Genomic DNA, 27,674 nt, shown 5'->3' on the forward strand with positions numbered 1-27,674 from the left:
AATGGGTCACGAACTTGTTTTTTGCATATATTTTGAGGCTGTGTTTCTGAATTCACATCTTCCCCAGTTTGTAAAGCTGTGAATGTAATAATGTTTTACTTGTTGGTTAGAAATAGTCACTTGTCAATATATTATAATCTATTATCATTATTGAGATTAAAATCTTTATTAAAATTGACGTTATTTATTTTTTATCGTTAATAAATAATATTTGTTATATATATATTTTGAAATATTTTATTATATTTCTTTGTATGATCATATTCTATGAAGGAATCTCAAACATTGAATGGCCTAACTCGATTACACCATAACATGGCTTGTTTGAATGGGAGATGGTTGATCATTGTTTAACATCGTGATGGGGTTTTTTTTTTTTTGCATATGATACTCATGACAAGTGTTATTATGTCAAGACTTGCAAATTCAAATTTTACAAACATTATTCAAAACTAATATAAAACAACAATGATAGTTTTGTTCACAAAAGAGCAATAACTTACAATTTAAAACTGGATAAAATATTATTATCTAATATAATATGCACACAGTAAATATTCAAGAAAGTAAGTCCTGTTATATTAACAATATTATATGTATATAGAATAAATATTAATATTTGATTTCATTAGAGAAATAAGGTTTAAGGTGTTATTTTTGTCTTTGTAGTATATTTAATTTATCATTTTCGTTCATATGGTATTTTCATATCAATTTAACCCTCAAAATTATTTAATTGTATCATCTTAAACCCTAAATCTAAACCATAAACCATATCTTAAAAAAATTAAATCCTGATTCATAAACCCTAGACCATAAAATATAATTTAAAACCCTAAACAATAGTAAATATTTTAAATATTGATGTAATTAAACAACTTCGAGTGTTAAATTGATACGAAAACACCATAAGAACGAAGATGATAAATTGGGTATACTACAAAAAGTAATTCCTAAACCAAGAAATAAATTGATCATAAACCAATGTAATATATATAGGGTCAAGATCCACTTATACAATGTAATTTTTTTTTAGTTTTAAACAAATTTAGGACCGTTGCATGAGTGAAAATATATGATTAAGATTGACTCTTTTTTTTCCAGTTAATATCTTCTCATTTTCTATTGTTAATCTCAGTCATTTATTTTTCTTCATCCAATAATTCTAAATCTGTTTAAAACTAAAAAAATTACATTGTATAAGTGGATTCTGACCCTATATATTTACAACATATAATTAAGAAAGAAATGGAAAATAGTTGTCAAATACAAAACAACCAATCTTATTTTATTATCATTGTATATAAACAAAAAAAACATAACAGGTTTTTCAAATTAAGTTGATAGGTAGAGGATTTTAGTTACCAATATTAAATTAAAAACTTTATTGAGAATCACCAACAAGAATTATAACTATTGAGTCAAGTTGTACTAAAGAGGTGCTATAAAATTATAAAAATTATGATAAGAATAAAAAATATATAAAACATAATATAAGAGATGATTTTTTAACCACAAAAATCAGGTTTTCATTAAGTAAAAAGATAAGGTAAAATTAAAATAATACAGTCCCAACATAGAAACTTAAAGGGTGTGAAAAAAATAAAATCAAAACCTTCTTTTTAATATATGTTTTATATTTTAAAACAAAACTAATATTTTTCAATAATCTATGTCTCTATTTGAATCTAGACACAATATTGATGAAGGTGTGAGAATTGAGAGAGAGAAAATCTAACAAAGTACTTCATAAATGATTCTGAATATATCGATAAATTCTCATAAATGGGGTCTAATTAACTATATGAGACTATCTATCTTTCCTGATCACGATATACTCCATGATGAATATAACACGAAACGTCAAACTATCATAACGATAGATAAAATTATATCATAAAAGCATGCGAACAATCATGCTATAAAGACATAAAAATAAATATTATAAGAATATAAAAAAATAAAAATTGTAAGCATATTTATTTAGATCTAAATTTAAAAAAATGACAAACAATATTAAATCATCGCTTAAGGCGACACTTAAGAAATACCTGACATTTATACATAGAACTTCAATCAAGATAAGTTACATTAATACAAACTACTTCAATCAAGACAAGTTACATTAATATAAACTTTGAAGACCATAAAAAAATAAAGGTATAATAAAAAAACAAGTGTTTAAACTATATTCAAACTTGACAATAGTGTCTAATTTTTTTTTCTCAAAATAGGTATATAATATTTTATCCGTTACACTTTTAGGTGTCTATGGTATAATGACCATAAAATTTTTTCGTTAACAGACACGTGTCACCTTCATGTTTTTTTGTAAACTTTTATTTAAAAAAATTAAAATCATTATTTAAAAAAAACCTTGTATTTTAATTATTTTCACAAAACACCCCAAAATCATAAAACCCACAAATACTCCCAAATCCGTAACCCAAATTCCGACAAACCCCACCCATTGGCGACGGAACCCACTATTGACCGTCCCTAATCCAAAGTCCGATGAACCACCGTCTTCGACCGATTTGTGCACGATTTGCATGTGATTGTTACTAATTTAAGCACGATTTGCAACCGATTTTTGACCGACAACCATTTTAGGGTGACGACAAAGGACCTGGCAGTAATGGAGTCCGACAATCATTGGGTATGCGGCCGACGATGGCAACAATAGCATGCAAAGGAATTGAATGATTTGGGTTTCAAAATCTTTGGGGTCATTTTGATATTTTTGAAACATTTGAATTTAAAAAAAATGTTTTTTAATAAAAAAAAATTAAAAATATGAGGGTGACATGTGTTAATTAACGACTGAATTTAACAACCATTATAGTCCATACACCTAAAATTATAACAGAAAAAATGTTAAATACTTATTTTGAGCGAAAAAATCTGTAGACATCTATTATCAAATTTAGGTATAATTTATACACTTAAAAACATATTAAACCTAAAATAAATATAAGAGTTTGACCCGCCTTAATCATGAAGTGATTTTTTAAGTTTCCGACATCTAATTCATAAAATGAATTTGTAACACATATTTTCAAGAAATAAAAAATTCAAGTGATATACTCGTATCTAGTCAACTCTGATGGACATTCAACAAAATTAGCTAACCCTTATTCCCATAAATAATGGGATAAGGGGGAGGTATGATAGTTGGCTGCCCCCAACGCCAGGTTGAGAGCAATTTCCGTGGGAGACCTCCGAATTATGAATTGCCCTCCGTGAAACTCGATCCCACGACCACAAGGTTAAAAGTCTTGTGCTCTACCAACTGAGCTGGACGTGCAATTCAACAAGTTAAATGTAAATGGAAAATACAAATAATTTTGTATAAAACTCTCACTGAGTTGATCGAAAATCAAGAAGAGTAAAACTAAAAAATAAAAGAATCCCACTAAGTTTCTATGTCAATAAGGCCATTCATGAACAGCTGAAAATTTCGTTTTCCCATACGTAGAACTACCAATTGGAGTCAAACCTTCCATGTTATTATTGCTTCTACTGTCCCATTTAACTAATCAATTTAGAGAAAATAACCTCAGTGACCAAAAATCCCATATAATATACGATTTTAACCAACTTTTTCCGGATTTGCAAAAATGACCAACAAAATCGCAATGCGATCGTTAATTCGCAACGCGATCTCCATTATCGCAAATCAGTTTCCAGATTCGCAACGCGATTATGACTATCGCAATGCGATTTTACAATTCCGCGTTGCGATTTTCCCAATTCGCAATGCGAATAAGTAAATCGCAATGCGAATTTGGAAAATCGCAATGCGATACTGACTATCGCAACGCGATAATACAAAATCGCAACGCGATACTGACTTTCGCAATGCGATTCTGACTTTCGCAACGCGATTCTGACTTTCGCAACGAGATTCTGAAATTCACAATCATCTTCAAAATCCCAATCACAACCGACTTCACCTTTTGGGACTGTTAACTTAGGTGCTTTTTAAATGCAAACGTTGTATTATGTGTATTTTATGTGTGCACTTTTAACATTTTCAGTTAGACATGTATTAGTAACTTGAGTTTGAACATTGCTATGATCTGTTCAGTTGTTATCACTTATTAGACATTCATTTGACTATCGCAACGGGGAAATCGCAACGCGAAAATGGCTATCGCAACGCGAAAATGGCTATCGCAACGCGAAAATGGCTATCGCAACGCGAAAATGGCTATCGCAACGAGAAAATCGCAATGCGAAATGAAAATCGCATTGCGATTTTCTCGTTGCGATAGCCATTTTCGCGTTGCGATTCTCTCGTTGCGATTGTCAGTTTCGTGTTGCGATAGTTTGTTTTGCCTTCAACATAATGCAGATTGAAAATCAACAAATCAACTATTACATTTCAATCAATTAAACAATCACAAATAAGAATTATGTACACATCAATTAAACAAATCAACATTTACAAATCATTTTTTACAAATCAATTAAACAATCAAAAAATAATAATAATTCTTATTTCCTCATCAATTATTGAATCAATGAATCAACTTTTGCACTCGTACATCCATTTCACGCAGCTCACTTAAGGATTAACATGCAGAAACCAAACATTTGCTCAAACAAGACTTCCTACACATCTAAAACCTACAAACATCAAATTATTGAATTCTAGGTAGTTAACCAAACATTTTCAAACCAAAAGGAGTATATATGTTAACAAAACTTGCATTTGACTTACCAATTAACAATGGATACTTTCATAACGCGGATGCAGGTAGGCAGCGTCTCGAAAATATCGCTCTAGCCATATAATGCCGAAACCACAAGCCTACTGCAGCTCTATCTCTATCGGTGAGAGGTAGAAACTCTGTGCTTCCCGTCGTCAAACGCGCCAAACACAAGCATACGAGAGGACCACAATCCCCTCTGGCTCCCGGCGATTGTTGTGGCGCGGTCTCGTCTCTGACAACTGTGACATTGAACTTCTTTGGCTTCTTGTGTCCAGAATGAGTCCAATAATTAATCCCATCCAAGAATTTAGCCAAATGAGAGCTCTATCCCTTGAGAATATCTCTCAAATCAGACAGTGATATGTAATTTATCATGTTGTCATATACTATTATCTTCATGGATGGGAGCTGAAGTTGGACGAGAAGCCAATGACGACGTTCCAAAACAGGGATAAACACCTGCAATCATAAGTAATAATTCATTTATTTGCGCACTTATTTATGAACACCTTTAAAAAATTTAAAAAATAAACACTAACCTTATCGACCTCACACCATGCAGGATAAAGTTTAGCTTGTCCATTGCCCAACGAAAATGATTCATCTCGTTGATTCTTCAAGTGAACTGCGTGAAAAGTCGCCGGCATTATTGTATATCGCGATTTTTTTATTTTTCCTAAGCTTCCTTATTATTAGAAGACGTGACACCCACGCATCGATATTCTGTTTTACAAAAAAATACATATATTAGTGAATTACATTAATTTTTAAAAAAATTAATAAAAATCATATATAAGACAAATATAAGACTTACCTCCCCATCGAAATAGCCACTGTCTTCAACCCCTAATAACACACCCCACCAAGACCGATTAAGCAACAAATACATCTCATCGTTGAGTTTGCTTATGTCAGTGTAACACCCTTGGCTCCGCTCATGTAGATAAAAATCAACTGCGGTTTAAGCCCAAAGGGTATTATCCAGAATTGTTTCCGGTAGTTGCCTCATCTCCACTTCAGATACCGAAAGGGTACTAGCCGGTAACTCATACGAGAGCCAACACTCATCCATCATGTCCGGCAACGGTGGGTTTCTCAATAATTCGATATATTACCCCATGTGAATCGGGCTCTGTAATGGTGGGAGTGACCTCTTCAACGATGACAGTGGCCTCTTGAACGGTGGGGGGGACTCTTGAGGGATGATAGGGGCCTCTTGAACGATTGGAGGGGACTCTTGAGGGATGACAGGTGAGTCGGGCTTCTTCTTGTGGAGTCTTCGTAGCATTGGGGTGAATGGAGACGTAATAGCACGTGCACGCCGTCTGATGCGTGAACTTCGTCGTACAAGGAAAACCCGACGTAAAGCATCCACCTTATCAGGCCGCTAAAAAAATTAATACATAAATCAGTAAATAAACTTACATGATATTAAACAAAGACAAATATGTTTCAAACTTGCATTGTATTCACCCAAGTCATTATTCTATCATAGTTCACAAAATGCATCAGATAACATTCCAGAAGTAAGCACTTATATAAACATTTAAAAGGACAACATATATAAACATTCCAGAAGAATAATAGTTTACTTTCGCAACACGAAACTTACTTTCGCAACGCGAAAATGGCTATCGCAATGCGAAATGAAAATCGCAACGAAAAAATCACAATGCGAAATAAAAATCGCAACGACAAAATCGCAACGCGAAACACAAATCGCAATGCGATTTGTGTTTCGCGTTGCGATTTTTATTTCGCATTACGATAGCCATTTCCGCGTTGCGATAGTCATTTTCGTGTTGCAAAAGTAAACTATTCTTCTTCTGCAAATTGAAACTTGAATGGATCGCATTACTTCAACCAAAAGACAAAAACAAAACCAAAAACAAATACTAACAGCAACCGAATGAATTTATTAAGCAATCTAAGTGAAATGGTTAATCTAAGTGAAATTACGAGTAAATTTATCATCAAGTTAAATATGAAAAATCTTAAACTTACCTCGTTGCGTAGAGTATGAACCTCATTCTGCAACGATGCTATCATCTCACGTAGAGCGGCTACCTCACCGCGTAAAGTAGACACCTCAACAAGCCATGCACCATCGTCTTTGCGTAAAGTACCGACCTCCTCACGCAAGGCATTGACCTCAACACGTAACTCCCCTAACTCATCTCGTGGAGGTGGAGAACAGGGAGATAAACGTCGTGGCAACTTTGTCGGTCGCCTATCTTGCGGTGATGGTGGAGAAGAGGCTCGATGATGTGACAGAATAGGTGATGGTTGTCGTTGTGGAGGTGTATAGTCGGGTCGATCAGGTGATGGCTCTGGGTGAGGTGATAGCTCTGGGTGAGGTGATGGCTCCCGAAGTGGAGGCTGCTCATCATCCGTGCCATCAAAAAAACGCTTACTAGCTTGCCACCAATCAGTGGCAAGCTCAGCTTCCGTGGGTGTCAGCCTCTGTAATGGAGTGTTGACCTCCTAACAATATAAAAGCTCAAACAAAGTTAAACGTGTACTAGTAATAACTTGTTTATAAACATATGGTAGTATTTATGTTAACTTACATTATTTATTGTCGTATACCGTATTAAATCTTCCCATTGCAAGGTCCGTTTCCTCTTCCAGGAAATAGCCCTGGGAATATCATTTGAAGTTTTTATTGCATATGTCTTCATGGCGGGAAAGGCCTCAAATATCCAAATCTACAAACAATATAATAACAAACATTAGTAATTGTTAAATAATTACTTATAATTTTGGAAACATTATATAAAAATTCTTACCTTAAAGGCCCAAATAAAGCCTGTCAAAGTGTATTTGGAACCATCTCCATGCAAACTTTTTCGATCATCCAAGGCAGACGATAACTTATTCCATGTAGCTTTCCATAAATACGAGCCCCACGGAAACAGGTTCCACGCATTTAGGTCTTCTACCAATTTGATTAGATCATTCGGAATAGGTTGTCTGGCCTCTCTGCCTAAAAAGCTGGCATGCAAAAGTATTAGAAGGCATACTCGGACAACATCGACGTCATCCATCCGAGTAAAACCATCTTTCTTATTCAATAATCTCGTCAGGTCTTCTACGTGTAGATTCAGCCTCTCTAGCTCAGGAAAAACCCGGGATAACCATGATGGGCGGGTAATGTGTCTAGTGTATCGACCTACATCATCGTGTCCGAAGCGTAGACCGGTGATTAAGCAAAACTCCTCCCGCCCAAAACACGTATACGCCGGTGGAAAATCAAATCATATCTCTTCATCACGACGTTGTATAATATCTGGTAGATCGCTAGTCATGGTTTGAAGAAACAGGTGTGTCAACATCGCATCTCCACCGGGATGTTGTACTTTCAGCCATGGCCCGAAGCAAGTATCCTCAAATATTTTTCTTTGTGCATGTGAAAGTTTCGACGCAATTGTTTTGGCCAGGCTGACTTTGTTTCTTAAGGTCAATTGAGCCGAATAAAAGTTCTACAAAAACAATAAACATACTAAGTTAGATATACCAAAAACTACACTGTGAAGATATACCAAAAACAATAATAAACATAAAGAGTAGTAGTTTATTCTTCAAACTTAAATTTGCAACACTGTGAATTTCTTATTTGTCTTTGTTTTTTGGTTGAAGTAATGTAATTCATTCAAGTTTCAATTTGCAGAAGAAGAATAGTTTCTGAAAATGAAAATCGCAACACGAAAATGACAATCGCAACGCGAATTTGACTATCGCAACGAGAGAATAAAATAGCGTTGCGATTTTGTCGTTGCGATTTTCATTTCGCGTTGCGATTCTCGGTTGATTTAATAAGCAATCTAAGTGAAATGGTTAATCTATTATTGAAATTACCAGTAAACTTATCATCAATTTCAATATGAAAAACCTAATAATAATGCAAAAAATTCAAAAAGAAAATAATTAAAAAAACTAACCCTCGGTGGTTGATTTGGTTGATTTTCCATTTCTGATTGTGAAGGTGGCTCTGAGAGATTGAGATAGACGGATTTCGCCAGAGATGGGGACGGATTTCGTCGGAGATGGGTGAGAGAGTGAGAGATGGAGATGGGACTGAGTTGTGATTTTCGGTTTTAGGTTATGAGTTGTGATTACGGGATATACTGTGGACGGTTCAGTGTTCCAATATATTAATATTCGTGTTTGGAATTTGAAAATAAAATACGCTTTGTAATACTAATGGCGCTTTGAAAATCGCATTGCGATTATGTATTATCTCGTTACGAAAGTCAGTATCGCGTTGCGAAAGTAAGTATCGCGTTACGAAAGTCAGTATCGCGTTATGATTTTATATTATCGCGTTGCGATAGTCAGTATTGCGTTGCGATTTTCCAAATTTGCATTGCGATTTTCCAAATTCGCATTGCGATTTACTTATTCACATTGCGAATTGGGAAAATCGCAACGCGAAATTGGAAAATCGCATTGCGATAGTCATAATCGCGTTGCGAATCTGGAAACTGATTTGCGATAATGGAGATCGCGTTGCGAATTAGCGATCGCATTGCGATTTTGTTGGTCATTTTGGCAAATCCGGAAAAAGTTGGTTAAAATCGTATATTATATGGGATTTTTGGTCACTGAGGTTATTTTCTCATCAATTTAAGCAATTTGAATTGCATATTTAAAACCATATTTGTGTGATTTACCATTTTATCCCTACTTAGTGCATAAACAATGTCCTTGCTCATTGGTCGTAATAGAAGAAAATACCACGGCCTAGTTCTACTATAAATTACCTTGTTTCCTAGCAACATTAGTGAACCAACCAAGAATAATTGAGATTACCACCATGGCTGCTATGGTAGTGTGTTTCACTACCCTTTCGGTTCTATTTATGATTTCCTTGTTTAAACTTGTGTTGGACACCATCTCATGTTACCTGCTGATTCCCAGACGAATAAGGAAAACTATGGAGAAACAAGGAGTGCATGGCCCGAAACCCATCGGAGTAACCCATAATATACTCAAAATGTTCAAACTAACATCGGAATCGACCTCGAAAGACATGGAAACCATCCACCACGACATCGTTGGCCGGCTTTTGCCTCATTATGTCAAATGGTCCAAATCATGTGGTATGCATATGTACATGTATATCCTTAACTAATCACACTATGCTCAGTTTCAGTCATATGGTTATTCTTCTGGGAATTTTCGGACAGGAAAAAGATTTATATACTGACACGGGATCGAGCCGAGGATGTGTGTGACAGAGACTGAATTGATCAAAGAACCGATGACCAAACACCACCTGGTAACAGGCAAATCATGGCTACAACAGCAAGGCTCAGAGCATTTTACTGGGAGAGTTTTGTTAATGGCTAATGACCGGAACTGGTACCACCAGCACCATATCGCTGCTCCGGCGTTCATGGGGGATAAGCTTAAGGTACTCTATTCTTATCCAATCCAAGTTTTTCCAGTTTTTTTTTTCTCTAATGTACTTTGATGATTTCAACAGAGTTATTCCGGACACATGGTGGAATGCACTAAGCAGATGATCCAATCACTGCAGAATGCAGTTTATTCAGGCCAAAGCGAGTTTGAAATTGGAGAATACATGTCTCGTCTCTCAGCTTATATAATCGCAAGAACTGAATTCGATAGCAGTTACGAGAAAGGGAAACAAATATTCCATCTTTTAACATCTATGCAACACCTTTGCGCTCAAGCAAGCAGGCACTTGTGCTTTCCAGGAAGCCGGTGTGTAATTTTTCCTTTTTTCCTCCAATTCTTTCCAAGTAATTCCAGGTTTTTTCCAACAAAATACAACAGAGAAATGAAATCCCTGAAGATGGAGGTGGATAGATTACTAATACAAAACCGGAAAGATTGTGTTGAAATTGGTCGGAGCAGTTCACATGGGAATGATTTGTTGGGTGTTTTGCTTAATGAGATGGAGAAGAAGAGAGGAGACAAGTTCAAACTAAACATGCAGTTGATAATGGATGAATGCAAGACTTTCTTCTTCGCCGGTCATGAAACGACGGCTCTTTTGCTTACGTGGACTGTCATATTGCTGGCCACAATTTTATGAAATCGAGCTTATAACATAATATCACTTACTAGTTTAATAGTATGGGTGATTACAAGCATACTCAGATATATGTACTTTTCATAAAATCCGAATTTATTTATGTTAGTTGTCTATTTTACTGAAAGTATCAGCTTTTTAATTTATTTGTGTTTACTCCACACACACACAAAATATATTATTAATATAAATGTGTCTACTCTGAAAAATATTTTTGGGTCCGTCATTGATTATAAGATATTATTTGTTCAAAAATTTTATTATTCATTGATAATGTACACACATCTTGCTAACATAATTGTTCAAACATGAACTCTAGAGAATAAAACTCCCTATTTCTAGTGAAGTATTTTAATGGGTTTAATAGTATAATATTAATTAGGGTAAAGTACACAAATGGTCCATTGATTATAAGGAGTTATTTTTTAGTTCTACCACTATCAAAAGTTACAAAATGACTTCTCAACTATAAGTGTTACTTTATTGAGTCTTTCGACTATCAAAAGTTACAAAATGATCATCCCACTATTCATATATTCAAAACTCATCATTTTCCGTTAAAAAATTGGTAGTTGTCTGAGTTGGACGTTAACATGTTGGTTGAGATATGATAAAATCTAATCTCATGATCAATTGAGTTGTATTTTATAGATCAACTCTCTATTTATATTATGTCGTCAAGCCAGTTCTTGAAACATTATGTTATCGGGCCAGTTCTTAAAACATTATGTTGTCCAGCAAGTTTTTGAAAGTAACGACAATGCTAGTAGACATCATTAAAATTTGATTTTATCATAACTCAATCAAAATTGATGTAGGTGACCTCAATATTTGAAGTGTGTAGGAAGTGACTCCACCTTTCTGTGCTTTTCTGTTTGTTTTGCAGCTATTACGGTGTTACGGGCCGCCCTGCAGAGCTCGTACCCGCAATGCAGAAAGGGAACGAGACTGCAAGGAGCCTGCACATTGCCTTGAATACGGTTAATGTTATTCTCTTTATCTGGCAAATCCCCACAGGTATAGAAATAGGTTTTTGAGTTCACTAAATGGCCTTGATCTTGCCTGGTACTGTGTTTATTTTCTCTGCTTAGGAGTTTGTATCATAAAAAACTTGTCCATCAAGCATATAGTGAATACGTCAGGGGAGTTATGATTGTTGTGCTTCAATCTTTAGTATGAAACCAATAAATTGTGCTTCGTTTCTCACCTTGAAATTTCATGGAATAAATACCAGCATGCTTATTCGGTACTTGGATTCCTCAAAGGCACCTAATCACATGATTGAAATGCTTAAATGCACTGAGCAATAGCCCGAGTCGATACCATGAATTCCTATATGAACAGACTATATTGCTGAAGCTTGTTATTATTTGCACATGCAGACCCATGAGAATAGAATAGAGAGTTGACATTTAACCTGCAAATTCAAGTATTTTCTCTAGTACAAGTGCTTATAATGCAAGAATCTTTGTTGCCTGCGGGACAAAAATATTCTTTGAAAAAGTTTTTGTTAAGAATGCATATTAAGTGCAGGAATTAATATGCCAGCCAACTCAACAAGAGCTTCATCAGTGTAAGCTTTCAGCCATTGCAATGGACCAATTCGATCTGGAACGAAAGCAATATAAAGTTGAGGGTAAATTATTTTCAAGTGAAAGCAAAAACTTGGGTTTAAAACCAACCTGGTAAGCAAGAGTATGATCGTTTCCAATTCCTCTAGCTTTCAGCTCCAGCATTATTAGGAATATTAATGCCCTCCTCCATTTGATCTCTGTATGGATCTTCGGCATCTTCGACATAACCGATGGGCACGCCATGAGCACTAAGAAAACGAACATTGGATTTACATTCGGAGGTTAAAATGGGTGTGTAACAACAATCGACGGTGGTTGATGATGGTGATGAGTGACAGTCAACAACAGTGAACTTTGGTTAGATTTAGAAGTCAATTTGATATTTTATATAAAGTTTAAGGGTTAAATTAGTATTTTTTATCTAAAACAATATTATGTCTAAAATTTAAAAGTCAAGTTAAAATTTAATCATTTTTAGTAACGTGTCATGTAAGTAAAGTAACAAAAGTTATTGACTCAATGATAAAAATAAGACAGATCAAAAATAAAAGTGACCAATATCAAACGTTTTCAAAATCAGTGTCCAAAATCGAATAGACTGAAAATAAGAGACCACCGGCGTTTTATACCCTTGTATCAAAATATAAAATTTCAATTTAATAATTCAAAAATAAAAATGAACATAGTTTGCAGCCATTATATAAAGTGAGCAGTAAAACAAAAATATTTATTAGGATTATAAAATGAATAGTGTTCGACAAAACATTCATGAAAAAATTGTACATTATTCATTTAGTAAATTAAATAAATAAGTATAGATAATTCTTTTTATTTATAATCCTAATAAGTATAGATAAAAATGTTTATTTAAATAAATAAGTAAAGATAAAAAATGTTCGAAGAAGAGAATAGAGGATAGATTCTAGAGAGAAAATGTTTCATTCAATATCAATGTCATAATATTTATTATTGACAAAGAAGATATTTATTTTTTCTTAATTTCAGCATCATATTAAATGTAAAATAAAATATAATAATTTATTAATTTTTCTTAATAAAAGTACGGGAGTCTTAAGAACAAATATATTTAGTAAAACAAATTGTAAAAGAATATAATTATTTCTTTGATAACTAATACAAAATGAGGTCAAATTGAATAATTTAAATAGAGAAAGGTAGGAGTTTGTGAAAATAAATAATCTGACGTGGAATAGTTAAACATTAAGTGATTAAATAATTGAATAAGCAGTTCCAAGTCCTAACTCCAAAACATTTTTAGAAGCCAAAACCAGCTGAGCCACCGCCATCGGTTTTCACCAAATCCACTGGTAAATAGTAGTGGGAACTCTCCTAAAAACATGGAGCTGCATGATGTCCACGTGGCGATTAGACCCACTGTTGCGCCAGAAATTGTCTTCCACGCGCTTCCACCACTTTCTGCGTGTGCTTTTGGACTCTCTCCGAAACTCGCTTTCCTTGGAATTATCCTACTTCTCTACAAAAAAACCAAACAATTATACACTATATATGTTTAAATAATTGTAATTACATTTAAATTAACATAAAGTATAATTAGATTGAAAATTTGTATATATCATTACTTAAAACAACAAATCTAATCAGAGCATATTACTGTGGTATTTATGTAATATGTTACCTGACAAATATGAGTAAATATGTAATATATTACGAACATTTAAATGAACAAATGGATGGAAATTACATAATATATAACAAAAATAATTAAAACCTTTGTAATATCGATTGAGAATATCAAGTCTCCATTGATTAAGAAATAAAGAAATGATTCTTTTGTAATAGTAGTATTTATTAAGAAATAAAGAAGGTGGAGAAATATGAAAATATTTAACTAAGGGAACCCAATTGGAAGAGCTCATCAGATTCTCAAAACTGACTAACCAATTAAGTACCTTGATCAGCTCAATTAGAATAATATTCCTTGGGGGGTGAACTTAAGCAAACCCAAGCTTTAATTAATTGGGTCATTAGTACAAGATTATGATTAATTAAATAACTGTTCCACAAGTTGGATTTTATGACTAATTAAATATATTATATGCAAATGGCTCGGAATTGATTATTGAGAACATTGGGGTTAAGAGTCATTATCAAAACCAATAAAGGAATATTACTGATTAATAAATGATTCATTTTCGTTGCTCAATTTATTTTGATTTAGATGTCATTATAATCTTTTTGCCGCCCAACCCATGTTTGCTAAAACCATACATTACTAATAAATATTAATGTTAAATTTCTATAAAAAAAATTAATGTTAAATTAATATTATTTTATCAGATAAATTTAATTTGATCGATATCGTTAGTACACAAGAATGTGAAATTAAATATATTTATAATTTTTAATTTAAGAGGAAGAAAATATTTGAGTAATATCCTCATACCATTCCTTACGCCATGTTTGACTTGATGTCTCAATGAACCAGACCAAAATTTTGACATTATTTTTCACGTAATGATCGAGCAAGAAGACCTAACACGTCTTTATCTTTTGATGGTAAAGAAATGACTTAAAAATTCAAAAGTAGATAGAGAATTCGGAATTCTAAAATAAGTTATCGAAATTTTACCTAATTTTAATTAAATTTCGTGTCAATAAATTCGATGATATTAATTCAATTTATATAAATTGACACATTTTTTTTATTAATATAGGTTAGTATAAGGTAGTATCTGTTTAAAAATAACTCTCAATCTTTTGACATTGAACGTTCACATCCTTGATAACTATGGTACTCGAACTTGAATCATAAAAAAATAACAATAATTTATTTATCACGAAATCTACTTTGTTTCTGAAAAATTGACAAAACTTAAGTTAATATATTAAAAAACATTTATATTAATATTTATTTATTGGGTGAATGATGTATTATCCAATGAAAATGTACCTTTTGTACAAAAAAAAAATTATTTAAAGTACCCTTAATGAATCTGAGCAATGATGGTAATCTCATATTAGTGGGATAAAAATTAAATTTATACATGAATTTTGATTTAAAATGTAATTTGAGCATGATTATGAAAAGGAGAAAGATTAAGTGTAATCGTGTTTTCATTGTAAGCATGATTATTTATGTATTGTTTAAAAAAACATTACCATTCATTTTCATCTAAACAAAACTATGTAATAGAGCATACAGTATTGGATAAAACTAGGTTTAGTAAATTTTTTTATGTATAATGAATGAGGCAAATTTAAGAGAATTAATTTATTAAATACTAAAACTATAACAAATTCAAAACATAAGAAATCATTTAAGTTTGTTTTTAAGGAGAGTAAGTTATTTGATTCCTGAATGTTTATATTCACTTGATAAAAAAAAACCTTACAGAGGAGAAATAAGATCATGTGAATCATTGTTAGATCTTATAACATTCATAATGTGATAAAACAAATAAAAATATATGAAAATAATGATGCATCCAAATATATAGAAAAAATATGTATGAACATCTTTTATAATAAATAAAAATATTATAAAAACAATATTTTTATTAATACGGGTAAGTATAAAGTAATATTTATTCAAAGATAACCCTCAACCATTTAAAATTGAACACCTACACTCAGGGGCGGGGCGAGCACATACGGAACAGTGCCCCGTAATAGCAAGGGCTCCAAAAAATTAGATTTATTACTATTGTTACACTAAAAAAATAAACAAAGTATTATGGATCGGTGGTAAAATTTTTGGGCTCAAAACCACAGAACCTGCGATCGAATCTCGTTGAAGTCATATGAGAAATATCAATAATTAGTAATGTGTTACAGCTTTAAAGCTTATCTCATTTTTTTGGGTCTAACTCCACTTTACGAGAAAAGAGCTCATCTTCTTCAATTCACTTTATCAAATTTTAATTATTTCCCTCGTTAATTCTTATTCCCACCATAGTTATAAATTCCTTACCTTCCTTTGATTAATTAGTTCCGTTAATCTCAATTTTCTAACAACAACACTATTTTTAAGAATTTGTACATGGTCTCCAACGTCCTAGCCCCGACCCTGCCCACACTTTTAATATTCTTATTGCTCGAACTTAAAACTTCAAAAAATAACAATAATTTTTTAATGTTGAAATCGTTAGTTTCGTGGAAAAAATAATAATTTTAAATATAAATTGGTTACTTTTTTAAAAAGTATTTCTTTATTTAATGCAGTGTAAAAGATGATAAGCACGAGATTAATGCAAATTTTAGAAAATAAAAATACACACACATAAAAAAAAAGGCCTGCAAAACCGTTGGCTGATGAATCTTGTAGTGCGCCCACGGTCCCATATTTCAAATCCGGAAACCGGTTACCGGTTTTGCATTCCCCTCTTTAAAAGTGGTTTTTGAACCAACATGAACTTCCCGAAAACCAGGAGCCTTTTTCTGCTCTGGTGTTATTTTGATTTAAAAACACACACACAAAGGAACTTCCCGGTGGCCCCCACTTCACACTCCTATGTGGCGATTCGACCGCACTCTGATACCTCTACGTATCTGCCACGCGCTGCGCTCTTCCTTTCTAAATATTTGGACCCATTTGCATGGCATCTCTCACCTTTTTCACCACCTGGCCGTATAAGCAATTGTCCATCATGTCCTCATCTTTTGGCGCACCTCCATTAGAAAGAGGTAATTAATTGAAGCGATCAGGGCTAGTTTAGTGAAAAAATGTTGTGCACCGATTTCCACGAGAGGATTTACGTTTCGTAAATTTGTAGGTTGTCATACGCAGAAGGGACAGTACCTGAAGTACGCCTCCAATGGGGATGCGAAATTGGATTCCTTAATTGGAAGTGAATTACACGAGCCAGATGTGAGGGTAGGAAAATATCAAAACATGATATTTTAAAGTTGGATTAAGATAATAATTATTTTTAAAGCCAACATCCCTGAATGTGGAAACCAGCATTTTGGAATGGAAATTGACAAAGGCATCCCCCTCACCCTGGCCCTAATACCTGAAAACCCAGCGGCTTTTTTCATAAATAATAATAATAATATTGTTTCTACTCCCCTTAAATACTCTACCTACACCCCTTTTCTTCAATCCCCTACTTTGCTTTCTCCAATCTTGACCTTGCCATTCAAACAGCTTTCTCTCATTCTTTTCAAAATGCGTATGAGTTGTAATGGATGCCGGATTCTTCGTAAGGGATGCAGTGAAAATTGTAGCATTAGGCCATGTTTACAATGGATCAAAAGCCCTGAATCCCAGGCTAACGCTACCGTTTTTCTCGCCAAGTTTTATGGCCGTGCCGGTCTCATGAACCTCATCAACGCCGGCCCCGAACACCTTCGTCCTGGTATCTTCTATTTTCATTATGCGTTTCATGGTGGTTTATTTACTCATTTGGTTTTCGATTGTTGATCTGACTTTTTGTTTTTGGATGTTAAGCTGTTTTTAGGTCATTATTATACGAGGCTTGTGGGCGGATCGTGAACCCGATTTATGGTTCTGTTGGGTTATTATGGTCCGGAAGCTGGCAGCTTTGTCAAGCCGCCGTGGAAGCTGTGTTAAAAGGTGCTCCCATCACGCCGATTGCTTCTGAAGCCGCCGCCAATGTTCAGGGGCCGCCGCTAAAAGCATACGACATTCGTCATGTCTCAAAAGACGAGAACTCTGCGGCCTCCAACAATGTTCAACGAGTCAAGACTCGTTGCCGGGTTAAAAGAACTATGAAGCCCAAGGTGGATAACCCGGTCTTAGAGGAGGAGAACTGCGAACAACCCGAACCGCGGTGTTACGCGGAGGAAGGGTTGGAGGGAAACCGATCGACGAGTCACGAGTCGTCGCTGAGTCACCAGTCTGAGTTGGCTGTTATGGATGGGGAAAGTAAAGAAACAGAGAGTATGATCTCATCAGAGGAAACAGTGGGGGCTTCGCGGCTGTTTCCGGTGGTGCCGGAGGGAAGCAGTGAGATAGGGCTGGAATTGACGTTGGGGTTTAAGCCGGTTGTATCACGCGGTTGTGAGGTGGTGGTGCCCGTAAAGAAGAGGAGAGTGGAGGCGTTGGAGGATAGTCAAAGGCGTAAGGTGGAGCTGGGGCTTGACTATCCGGCGGCTTAAGTGGCTTTTATGTTTTATTCCCAGTTTTGGCGGCTTGTTTCAGCTTTTGCTTATTTACCTTTTACATACAAGAGTTGTGGGCTTTTGTTTTTGTAATTTCTTCTCTTTCCCCTTTATGTAAACAGAGGGAGCACATAGTCCCAATGCGGTTTACATGAATAGAAATGGTAAATTTTATAGGTGGAATCACAATAAATTTTATTCTTCTCAACATATATTTGATATTCAATTAATTAATTAATACAGTTTGAGTACTATAACTATTCGGTGATTTTTTCAAATCACAAATATTATGATTCATATTCTTAATTTTACCTATGAATTTTAATATCTCATTAGCTCAATTAATTAATAATTTTTAATGTATAATATTAAATATTTTCTAAAAAGTATTTATGTACTGTGTTAAGGGGTTCTATTGTGAAAATGGAGGAATGTTCAAACCTGATCACTCCAATCACCAAGTTGTGGCTTCTAATTTATTGGAAGAAAAAAATGAGTCGTGGACTTGGGCTTCAGTTCCAAGAGAACATATAATTTATCAAAAATTTGGGATGAACTTTAGTCAAATTTGCAATATAATATTATACTCTCTCTGTTTCGTTAATAAATTTATTTATTGTTGGTTTTTCTATCAATTTTCTTTTTAAATTTTGACTGCTCAAAATTTATTATTGATACAAATATAAAAAAACATTCTAAAAATCTTAAATCAAATAAATCTTAGATATATATTTTATAAAATTTAATTGATTAAAATAATAATATTCAAAGTTTAAAAATTTTACTTAAAAAAAACAATAATGCACACTTTTTTAGTAGAACGGGGAAGTATTCCATTTTTCTATCTTTGCATGTGTATTTTTATTTATTTATTTTTACAAATCATTAAAATTAATATAGGCATAGAAGCATTTTCGAGAGGTGACAACAATGATATGCTTTTGATATAAGGGTGTTTAATAAGTTAAACAACTTGTAAGTTATTCGAATTCACTATTTAAATTGGATAAAATTCTGTATGGGTTAATTTAATTTGAATTCAATTTTGATTCGAGACTTTAACGAGTTGAATCAAATAAAATCCAACTCAACTTGATAAGTTCGTAAGCAACTCGCTAACTGTTTTTATATTTTGGGTAAATTACATTGTTCCTCACTGAAGTATACTCTTTCTCCTATTTTCCTCACCCAACTTTTAATTTGATCAATTTGTTCACCGAACTTTACAATCAAATCATTTTACACACTTGATCGTTTCCTCTCTAACAGCTGATGATGTGACATTTTTTAATTATTATTTAATATAAAATAATTAAAAAAAAAGTGGTCGGATTCCACCGTCGACCACCGTAGATGGTGGTTGTTTGGTCCTAAAATGAGATGGGTTGCTTCTCCTCAACACCTTGAATCAAAATCTGAACTCCCTTTTTTCGAAACTTGCTCCAAAGTCCAGGAATTTGAGATTAAAAGTGAGAAAACTGAAATGTTTCAATCAAAATTCACGGGGTTTGATATATTTTTCGATGAAATAACCACTAGGTTTGGACTCAGGGGTGGAGACAAACTAGCCAATGAAATTTGGGACCGAATGGACACCATTTACAATGGGCAACGATGGTCATAATGAAAATGACATGGTGGTTGACAGAGAGAAAATGAAGAAGAGAATAAAAAGGGTAAATTACACCATGAGTCACTGAGCTTTACTCTCTCTCTCTCTCTCCTATTTTATTCACTGAAGTGACGTCGTTTTGGAGTATATTTGTGTTTTTCAAAACAATGTCGTTTTGATTCATGTGTCACGTCATAACACTGTTAAATAGTTAAAGGCAAATTGAGTAAAATAATTCAATTTGTAAAGTTCAATGAGCAAATTGAAAGTTAAGTAAGGAAAATAGGAAAGAGAGTAAAGTTCAGTGAGGAACGGTGTAATTTACCCTTATATTTTTAGTAGTTTGATGATTGAAAGCAAAAATGAATGGAGTGAATATATGTTGGTTTCTTTATTTTTAAGATTGATTATCTATCGTTGAACTTTTTTTTTTTTGAAGAATGATTTTATTATATTAGTTTGATATATTTGTGAATTTTCACTTTAGTTTTAATATGTTAGTTTAGTGTAATTATGAATTGTTACCTTGAAGTTTAAACTTTGAAATTACTTCATAAACTTTTTGATATTTTTTGTTAAATTTATTAATTTATGTTTATATTACGCTCTATATATATTTATTGATTTTACCTTTAGTTAAAAAAATAAGGTAAAACTTTTAGTGAGATTAACGAGCAATGAGTCAAACAACAAGATTAACGAGCAACGAATCAAGTTGAGTAACAAGTTTTTTTAATGAGGACGAGTCTAGTGAAATTTTAACGAGATTAACGAGTCAAGTCAAGCAACGAATTTTTTTAATGAGCATGAATCGAGCACTATTCAATTTACTATCGACTTGCTCGATAACTACCAAAGTTAGGTTCCTATTTGAGAGGAACACTTTGATTTTTTTTTAAAAACGAAATGGAAATGAGAATAAGGATTGAATGAATAAAATTTACTAAATTATTTAAAAATTAAAATTAAAAATCGATAGAATCTATAAATAGTAGAAGTTAAAATTATTATTATATTAATTGAAAATAAAACACGACGGAACTCATGACGGCTTACCTGTGTCTCAATCTTCTGCCACCGATTGTGATTGGTCGATGGAGACCTCCAAAAGAAACAATGATGAAAGCGAATTTATATGCCATTTCATGCAATCATAAAATGTTTCACGGTCAGGGATTATTCAAAGGAATTCAGAGGGTCAAACAATAGGAGCTTATAGGCGGAGATGTCAAAACTCGAAACATTACCTCTGCGTTTGCTGCCGTTCATATCATTCAGCTAGCTGTAGACATGGGGGTTTCATGCATGTTGTAATTGAGGGTGATACTTAAACTAGCGTCGCTTGAGGTAGATCGGTCCGAGATCAATGTGTTGATTTGTGAAGGGTTGTGAGTTTCGGTTCATTCCAAGGGCGGGGAACAAGGGTTGTGATTTTTTGGCCTCAGACTCGACGCTGGACAGGGTCCAAGTGGCTCCTCAGAGGATAGACGCTAGCTTGATCCTCCTTAAGCTGATGGACTCCGTCAGGGTCACTATGGGGAGTAAAGGTTCTATTTCAGTTCTGTTGTGCTTTCCTTGCTGTTCATTTTCATCGATTTAGTTCTGTAGCAGTTAAAGCAAAAGGTCGGCGATGGGGTTTCGTTTTGGGGGTTCTGTCTTTCCCCATTTATCTTGCTCATTTATGTTCTATTTACAAACTTTTAGTTTTATTTTTAAGCTCTTTATTGCTGTACTGTTTTGCCACACCTCGAACTTGTTTTCCTTTTTTTTAATTAATTTTTTAGTAAGGATACAATTATATATGTTTAAAGATAACACTTAATCATTTCACGTTAAACATTCACATTTTTAATACTATTCATGAACGAATTTAAATATTAAAAAATAATAATAATTCGTTTGTTATCGAAATCGTTTTAATTAGTCCTTTCCTTAATACTAAAAAAACCCGACGTTTCATGTTAAAAAAAACAAAAAAAAACTCTAACAACCAAGTGATTATCCAAATTATTACCCATATTTTTTGGGTTTAAATGTTTTGGGAGTTTTCTATTTAATATTGGGCCCTGTCCAATGGCCGTTACTCGTTTTGAAACTTAGACCTAATCTTAGCCCAAGAAATCTGGGTTCTTAATGGCTATCAGCTATTGCAATGCACATCATTTTTTACATATTTTTCTCTGACTTTTTTTTCTTTCTGAATTGTTTTGAATTTTCATTTTTTTTAATATTCTAACATTTAATTATTTGTTTAAATGATTAAATTAATAATATTCTATGTTGAATTGTGTTGGACTGTGTTGCGGCAAGTATTTTAATGAAATATGAATGAAAAATATATAATATAATAACTTTGGAATGTGTATTAAATGCATCGGAACTTGGATTACAGAACTTCATTTTACTTGCATGTTAATAAAAATGTCTTTTAATTATAGTTTTCATAAGTTGTTTAGTTATTCGGAGTGAAAATGCCGTCATTTGAAATGAACTGCAAGGATATAAGTAATGTTTACTAAACTAATAATGCTGATAAAACATTAATTGGTTAATTCAAACGATAAATAATTTGATATTGTTTATATAAAGTCTTGAGTTTAAAATCACGTGTATAGAAAAATTTTATAAAAGAATTCATCCATTAAAATTAGATGTATGATATGAGTTGATTTGAATTAATCATGATAAAAACATGAAATGGGAAAGATAACAAAAAATGATTATAATAATAATAGTTAATAAGAGAACAACCCTACTAATAACCGCTTAGTTTAGTAGGATGGTGCATTAAATCTCTTAATTAAAGTTAAGAGTTTGAATCTTAACGATTACGAATAAAATAAACTAAACTGAGATTATTATACTCACCTTATCATGTCAAATCTGAATTAATTAATTAATAATTTGGATACAAGTGGTTATCCCTTACCAACCGCTCATTAATATTTGAATCTCCTTTCTATTTAAAACAAAATTTTGAAATGTAAACTAAGAAACTTAACTAAACCGCAAAGAATCTGGGTCCACTTCACTTTTGTTGTTTTGCTTGCTGATATTTCGTCGTCATTTCTTTTGCTCATTTTTCGGTGTTTAATCTATATAATTTTGTATTCCTATTTACTTTTCCAAAAGAACAATCCATATGGCTTTGAAATCTTCAAACTTATTCGGGAGCCATCCTTTTGACGGTAATTCTAGAAACCAAAGCCAAAAAAGTAAGACTTTTTTTTCACTTCCTATTAGAACAAAAAATGGGTATCTAAAAAGAGATAAAATTTTGGTGGGTGGCAGGGTTTTTGTTGAAGTGGAGAAGACAAAAAGGCATAGTAATGGCTAAGCCCTTGAAGCTTCAAGGGGTTGATGATGAGCTGCAAAAGCTTTTGGATGCTAATATGGATGAAGCACTTGCTAGAAGGAGAGCCAGGGAAGCCTTTAAGCATATTCAACTTGGAATTGATCATATTTTGTTCAAGGTCAATGCTTTTCAACTTCATTCTCCTAATATATATATATATATATAAAGTTCTCTTCTTTTTTGTTCAAGGTCATTCATTGGAGTTTTTTTTCCTTTCATTTGAGTTTTTTCTTTATGCTGTCTAGAGGATTTGGTTGAGTTGGTATAGAATGAACTGGAAATTGCTCAACATTCGAGTATAGAAAATGAATAAGCTATTTGTAGGATTGTTTGTGGCCACTATTTCATTTTATTGTTTGATGGTTTTTAGTTATAGGTAAAAGCATTAAGTTGATTAGTTCGAGTGAAAAAAAAAATGAATTGAAGAAAATTGGGTAATTATTAAAATGAGTAAAAAAATTGTGAATGTTAGAACACAATTTTCATATCCATGCTCGGTAGATATTTTTTTATATTTGAGTGGTTGTTAAGTAAATGTTGCTTGGACTACTTTGTTTTGACAGACACCTTCAAATAGACTGAAGATGAAGGAGGTAAAAGCTTTGGACTATACTTTTCGATTTAGTATCTCATTTTCAATGGGTAATAGCTTCCAAATTCGAATGATTTTTTGTGTAGCAATCTTCCTAAAATTTTAGCTTAGTGGTGTTAATATCAAGTGAAAGGCCACCAGATTATCCTTAAGAAAGAATTACCTTCAGCAACTGGAAAGCTTTTTTCTTTCTAAAAGATTTCTCCGCTGTAAACATCCAGGATGTTAATTATTCATATGCTTTTCTTTTCCTTCTTGGACTCAGTTGATGGAGCTCATACCTAAGTTGTTGTCTATCACGCCGACTAAATGTTTTATTTCCTCATGTTTAATTCATTGCAGTGGCTATAGTCCAATTCATAATCCCTTAATATTTTGAAATTTTGTGGTATAGTCATATGAGGTGAATTCTAGGGGATTGGAAATTTTCTCGAAAAGTTGGCTTCCAGAGGCCTCCCATCCCAAGGCAATGGTATTCTTTTGTCATGGTTATGGGGATACTTGCACTTTTTTTGCTGAAGGCATGTAGTTCAGAACTAATAACTAATGAACTTTTTGTAGTTTTGCTTATGTTGTAACGGAACCTTATTATTTGTTTGACATCGTTAGCAGGAATTGCCAGGAAATTGGCATCATGTGGATATGGAGTTTTTGCAATGGATTACCCTGGATTCGGCCTGTCTGAAGGTCTTCATTGCTATATTGATAACTTTGACAGGCTAGTGGATGATGTGATGGAGCAATACACCAAAATTAAAGGTGTGGTTTTTCCACCCTAAGCCCTAATGATATTATTTTTGCCTCTTTTTGTAGAACTTCTTGGTTTGCTACAAATTTTTTCTTAGATAACCTTGTTCAATGAAGTAAAGTAACTTGATAATTGATAAAGAGATTTAGTTTAGTTGTTTGAGTTCTTGGCAATATGCGATCCTTTATGATTTTGGTTCTATATTGCCGTTAATATTTGGGTCACCTAATCATAATTATTACTCCTAGGACTTGGAAAAAGATGAAATCATGTTGTATGCATGGTTTCTCAATTAAAAGTTATGTCCAAAAGATGTGTACCGACCTTCTGTATTTGACAAATGTTGCTCTTCCATCCTCTTCAGTTGTGTAAAGTTGGTTAGATACGTCAGTCATTTCCCAGCACCCTAGTAATAAAATGACCTGGAAGAAACAATCACATTATTTCCCCCCTGAAACTCGTGAGTTCAGCACTCCATGGGTTAGAGTTTGATTATGATATAAAATGAAGATGCAGAAGAAACTGAAATGGCAGTCATAGATTATGGCAGAGCACCGTAATGCTTTGCTGAGTACGGAAAACAAACTTCTCAACTCAAACAAGAAAACAATAAAAACTTAAAAAAGGATGATAGATATTTGATTTTTCGTTCGTGCTTTGTTATTGGATTTGTAAGTGAAGTTATTCCTAAAATGTTCTTAAACTTTCATGTTCTCTCACATTTTCCTATATGTAGTCGGTATAAGCTGCGTGATCAAAATTTATATTCAGATGAAAATCACACTCACATATTTGTAGTCTCACTTCTCTACTCTTTCGTATTGAGTAGAAGAAATTGCACTTCCACCTTCTTATTTTTCAATCTTTTCCTTTCCGTCTTCCCATTTGACTTTAATTGTGCAAGCAAGAATCTAGTTGAATCTTTTTCTCAAAAGAAGAGGCCATTCGGAGTTTGTGAGCAAGCTGGTAGAGAGATTAATTTCAAGCACCATGCCGTCCTTTTTACTCTATCAAGTAGAAGATCATTGGACTTTCGCCCTTCCGTCAAAAGTTGAATTGAAAGATTGCTATTTTATCTTTGCAAACGTTGTTATTATTATTATTATCATCAATATTTGCCATAACATCGGTAACATCGAACTAGGATGATTCATTTTCTTTCAGTTCTCTTGTTGTGTTACTCTTACTTAAGAAGGTTTAGCTTTTCTATTTCTTTTACAAGTTCATTTTTCTGATATAAATTATTCATCAAAGATGAATGTTCCGCTCATAATTTTATTTGACGGAAGACTTTCTTACTTTTTTGTACTTGATTATTGCTCTACTTTTTATGTTTACTTTTGGTTAATTCAATTTCAGAGAATCCTGATTTTCGGACTCTTCCATGCTTCCTCTTTGGCCAGTCCATGGGTGGAGCCGTAGCTCTGAAGATGCATCTAAAGCAACCTAATGCCTGGAGTGGTGCCTGTCTTGTTGCTCCAATGTGCAAAGTATAGTTCCGAGCATAAACATTTTAAGGATTTTGTTTACATGTTTTTTCTTATTACTTCTATTGATAGGATTTCTTCGTGTAGATAGCTGACGACATGGTTCCACCCTGGATACTGAAGCAAATTCTGATCGGTATGGCTAATATTCTTCCAAAACAGAAGTTAGTCCCACAGAAGGATTTGGCAGAGGCGGCATTTAGAGACATTAAGAAGAGAAAACTGGTTCGTTCCTATGGATCATTTTGAATGATTTGAAGTACTATTAATGTTTACGGAATATATTAACTGTGTCTCTAGTATGCTTAAGTGCATAATTGTGATATTTTTATGCAGTTAGTTGTCCCTATTGATATTTACTTCTCTTTTTTCTTCCAATGTAGACACCCTATAATGTTATTGCTTACAAGGACAAACCACGCTTGCGGACTGCTCTGGAGATGTTGAGAATCACTGCCGAGATAGAACAAAATATGGAGAAGGTCTAGTTTCCTTTTCCCTTTCGCGCTCAAGTAAATTTTGTTATCTACGTTTCAAAGTGAATTTTCAACAAACTATTCTTTTTATCTCTTTTTTGGCCCGTGATTCGTCTACTTCGTGCTTGGAGAAATATGTTTGTATCAGCTTGGCATTGCGTCCGAGTGTATGTTTTTCAAGAGCTATATAATGTGTAATGCTTGATACGAACGAACCCATGCTTCACCGTAGTGTCCGCATAGATCCCCCAAACTTATTTTTCCTTAAAAGTATTATCAAATCCTTGCAAAAACCTTTTAGCTGAAGATGAGTCGTGCATGTTGCTTAGGATACATGACAGGGGCTGTACCTCAATAACCATCCTGTTACGATACCGCCAGCAGTATTCCAGGAGTTCAATCATGTTATATGATGGTTTAATTCTTTCTTCAGTGTTATTAGATCCTACACCACACAAATTTTATTCTGGAACGATGTTTAAAAATGCATTTTCCTTTCCCATTTTAAATTTAGGACGATATTAGCTCTCGGATATTCTTATTCTGGAGCCCAAAAAACTCTGCCAATTCATTAAGAGTCTTGAGATCTTATTTTGCTTCCAACAATGGTATCATTTAACTTGGAATATGTTGTAGAGCCGGTTTTGATCCCAGGTTTGAATTTATTATGATTTCAGGTTTCACTTCCAATATTAATCTTGCATGGAGAGAACGACATCGTTACGGATCCATCTGTTAGTCGAGCATTGTACGAGAAAGCAAGCAGCTCGGACAAGAATATTATCATATACAAGGATGCTGGCCATTCTCTTCTTGAAGGTGAACCAGATGACATGATTCTTAGAGTTTTCAGTGACATAGTTTCATGGCTTGAGGAACATACTGCATGCTAACCACAATGTCTCTGTTTCATTTCAGACATATTTATATATTTGTACAAAACAGT

The 27,674-nt window shown here is 33.5% G+C and overlaps 2 protein-coding genes and 1 pseudogene across 4 annotated transcripts; all 3 read left to right on the plus strand.

Annotated features, from left to right (window-relative positions):
• Nucleotides 1-9,522: 9,522 nt before the first annotated feature.
• On the plus strand, nucleotides 9,523-12,169 carry LOC120120098 (annotated as a pseudogene).
• A 5,263-nt stretch (nucleotides 12,170-17,432) lies between these two features.
• Nucleotides 17,433-18,641, plus strand: LOC120119975 (LOB domain-containing protein 41-like). The gene is made up of 2 exons (XM_039139752.1): nucleotides 17,433-17,692; nucleotides 17,785-18,641. Exons 1-2 carry the CDS (start codon nucleotides 17,503-17,505, stop codon nucleotides 18,453-18,455), a joined length of 861 nt encoding a protein of 286 aa, XP_038995683.1. The 5' UTR covers nucleotides 17,433-17,502; the 3' UTR covers nucleotides 18,456-18,641.
• A 4,555-nt stretch (nucleotides 18,642-23,196) lies between these two features.
• LOC120119924 (caffeoylshikimate esterase-like) lies at nucleotides 23,197-27,674 on the plus strand. Of its 3 annotated transcripts, none has more exons than XM_039139715.1 (9): nucleotides 23,197-23,285; nucleotides 23,362-23,543; nucleotides 23,989-24,018; nucleotides 24,412-24,538; nucleotides 24,630-24,776; nucleotides 26,125-26,255; nucleotides 26,340-26,477; nucleotides 26,636-26,734; nucleotides 27,406-27,670. In XM_039139715.1, exons 1-9 carry the CDS (start codon nucleotides 23,213-23,215, stop codon nucleotides 27,619-27,621), a joined length of 1,143 nt encoding a protein of 380 aa, XP_038995646.1. In that variant the 5' UTR covers nucleotides 23,197-23,212; the 3' UTR covers nucleotides 27,622-27,670. The 3 variants fall into 3 exon arrangements, with proteins under 3 accessions (XP_038995646.1, XP_038995647.1, XP_038995649.1); XM_039139716.1 differs by having other exon boundaries at nucleotides 23,197-23,258; nucleotides 27,406-27,667; XM_039139718.1 differs by lacking the exon at nucleotides 23,989-24,018 and having other exon boundaries at nucleotides 27,406-27,674.

The sequence above is a fragment of the Hibiscus syriacus genome, unplaced genomic scaffold, assembly GCF_006381635.1.
Source record: "Hibiscus syriacus cultivar Baekdansim isolate YM2019G1 unplaced genomic scaffold, ASM638163v2 tig00110332_pilon, whole genome shotgun sequence".
NCBI classification, from domain to species: Eukaryota; Viridiplantae; Streptophyta; class Magnoliopsida; order Malvales; family Malvaceae; genus Hibiscus; species Hibiscus syriacus.